The sequence below is a fragment of the Empidonax traillii genome, unplaced genomic scaffold (genome assembly GCF_003031625.1).
Source record: "Empidonax traillii isolate 1590-97213 ecotype Southwest subspecies unplaced genomic scaffold, ASM303162v1 scaffold605:size788243, whole genome shotgun sequence".
Lineage (NCBI taxonomy): Eukaryota > Metazoa > Chordata > Aves > Passeriformes > Tyrannidae > Empidonax > Empidonax traillii.
In genome coordinates, this window is record NW_020955798.1 from 2,332 (window position 1) to 4,926 (window position 2,595).

Below are 2,595 nucleotides of genomic sequence, written 5' to 3' on the forward strand. Positions count from 1 at the left end.
TCTTCAGCCCGGTTCAAGGACTGGCCAGAACTACTTTGTCCAACAATACCAGAATGTCACCAGAAAGCAAATGTCTGAGCACCTTTTGCACCTAACACAATTGCATATGAGAAAGTTTCCAGGGATACATGAAACAACCAATAAAAGCTGGTAGGGAGTGAGCAATAGAGTAGACTTCTGCTTCCTCTGTTCTTTTAAGGGGAATAGTGTATGTATTTATATCTAAAGTATAGAAGTTAAGCATTTTTTTTTTTGTATTTGCAGCACATGATGAGTTGTAAAGCCTGATAACAGATATGAAAGATGTTGGCAAGTACTTCAAAGATGGTTGGTTGCCACCATTCTGCGGCCTTTAAATGGAAGTTACATATAAACCTGGCTTGCTTAAAGGCTGGCTAGACCTCTGCATATTTCAGCACTGATTTGGTGATATTATAGCAAAGAGAATATTTTTACACCCTAAAGAACAGTCAGCTTTCCAAAAGGTGACATCAGTGTTCCAAAGTAACTCATTCTACCAGTGACTAACAACTGTGTGTTGAAGGAACTTGCTATTTTTTTTTTGCATAGTAAGATTATTTCTTACATTTCTAACCCGTAAGGAAACTAGACGTTTTGAGAGGTCTTGAGTAGGAAGGTTGTTCTTTTTCTGAAGGTTTATGATATATATCTTGCTGCTTGCAAGTTTGTTTTTCTTAATTAAAAACCAGTAATACAGTACAGACGCCCACGCTACATAGTTTTCCCTGCCACCTCTCTTCACTTCAGCTAATATAAAAAATATGAGTCTTTAAGAATATTTGTCACTGTTGTTCTGACACTTAATATATTCAGAAAAATAAGTGAATAGGGCCATGGTGCTTTTCATAGAGATAAAGAGAGGAAAGCAATGCAAAATAGATAAGGGCAAACATCAAGAGCAGGCTTGTATGTTAGGATTGAAGGAATATCAAGTGTTACTTGCATGACATTTTTCATGGATTTTCTGCTTCACTTTATGAGATTTTAATGTGCCTGTTGGTTTTCTTTTAAAAGTATATATAGTTATTAATATTAAATTATGTATTATAAAATTATTACTATATATAATAATATATAATGTTTTAATACTGTGGCGAAGTTTATTTATTGCTTCATGTCTCTGACATGCTTATATGAAATCAGGAAAGACCCATGGCTTCAGAAGACTCATTGGAAAGCAATATTTCAAGGACCAGGAGGAATGTTTGATTTAGTAAACAAGGTTCATATATAAAAGTGGGATTTACAGAATATTGTGATCAAGCATACAGTTTGATCGTCATCATTAAAGAATATATACTAAAAAAGGATAAATAGAATTTTAGGAGTTCATTGGAGGCCAGAAGCTGGGTTAAGTCATTTTGAAAGAAACTTTTAAGTAGGTATCCAGATGTCTAAAGAGAAGGAAAAATAAATCTATTAAAAGAACTGGATGTAAAGAGATCTTTTCTCAGGTCTTTCCTTTTTTTCTCTGTGAAAGGTTACCTCTTCAATTTTGCCACTGCTGCTACAAAAAAGATATCCGAATCCGTTGCTGAAACAGCACAGACAATAAAGAAGTCTGTTGAAGAAGGAAAAATTGACAGTATCATTGATAAGGTATTTTATTTCTAGATATTTTCTGAAAAAAATCTGTTTTCTTTCTGTTGTTATAACGTGGCAAATCTGACATGTGATAACATTTCTTTAAGCTGTCTTCAGGTATTATATATTTCAAGAGATACTGTGCATCTCTTGTCATGATGAATGATGTGACTGAAATGTGTATTCAGGGTAGACTTCCCAAAAAACGATCACCCTGCTTTACTCAGTACTGCACCTGCGTTCCGTTCCTTCGGGATGTTCAAACGCTGAAGAAGGACCAAAAGAAAATATGGAAAATGCTGACACAGGAGGAAGGGCTGAAAGAGTTTGAGACAAGCAGTTGAGGGAATGTCTGTCTGGAGATGTGTGGGCTGTGTTTTTTCACCCCCCCACTTTATTCAGTTGGAAGGAAGAACGCTGTAGCTTGCATCTTAAGTGCATCTCTGAAGCAAGAGTCAGAATTAGCTCAGTGCTGTGACTGTTAAATCCTAAGACCCCAGAGCTGTAGAGGTACAGTTTCAGAAGAGCCAGTGAGCTCATGAAACACCTTGCTATTGTCCTATTCTTTTCCCCACATTGACCCTGCCACTTAGCTCTTGCCCTCTCTGTTCCTGGCTGCCAGCTCCAGTTATCTTCTGCCAGCAAGTGTTCTTCCAGTGCTTTAAGTCACAAACTTGGCCAAAGGGGAAAAAAAAAAAAAGGCAAAAGTGCTATGTAGTGTTCTGTGTTTGTTCCTGAGGGTTGCTTGGAAGAAAAAGGGAAAGGGAACTGGTCAAAACCAATGCAGCTGCAGTAGGACTGTGCCTCCAGGAGTGTCTGACAGAGGAGATGCAGCCAGATCCCTCTTCCTGCTCCTGTCTCTGACAGCCCTTGAGGGGAATTACAGTATTGCCTTTTTTATCTTTTTAATATGATGAAATTCAATTTCTTGATATAATTAATGTTCACATTGTCTTCCAAATAAATCATCAAATGACACTTCTGAATTTC

The 2,595-nt window shown here is 37.1% G+C and overlaps 1 protein-coding gene across 1 annotated transcript in view; it reads left to right on the plus strand.

The window, feature by feature from the left end:
• Positions 1–113: 113 nt before the first annotated feature.
• Positions 114–2,595, plus strand: part of SYAP1 (synapse associated protein 1) — a 16,906-nt gene continuing 14,424 nt past the window's right edge. The window contains exons 1-2 of the mRNA XM_027898569.1: positions 114–150; positions 1,502–1,620. Coding sequence (XP_027754370.1) covers positions 129–150; positions 1,502–1,620 — 141 coding nt within the window. The 5' untranslated portion in view covers positions 114–128. The remainder of the gene's footprint in view (positions 151–1,501; positions 1,621–2,595) is intronic.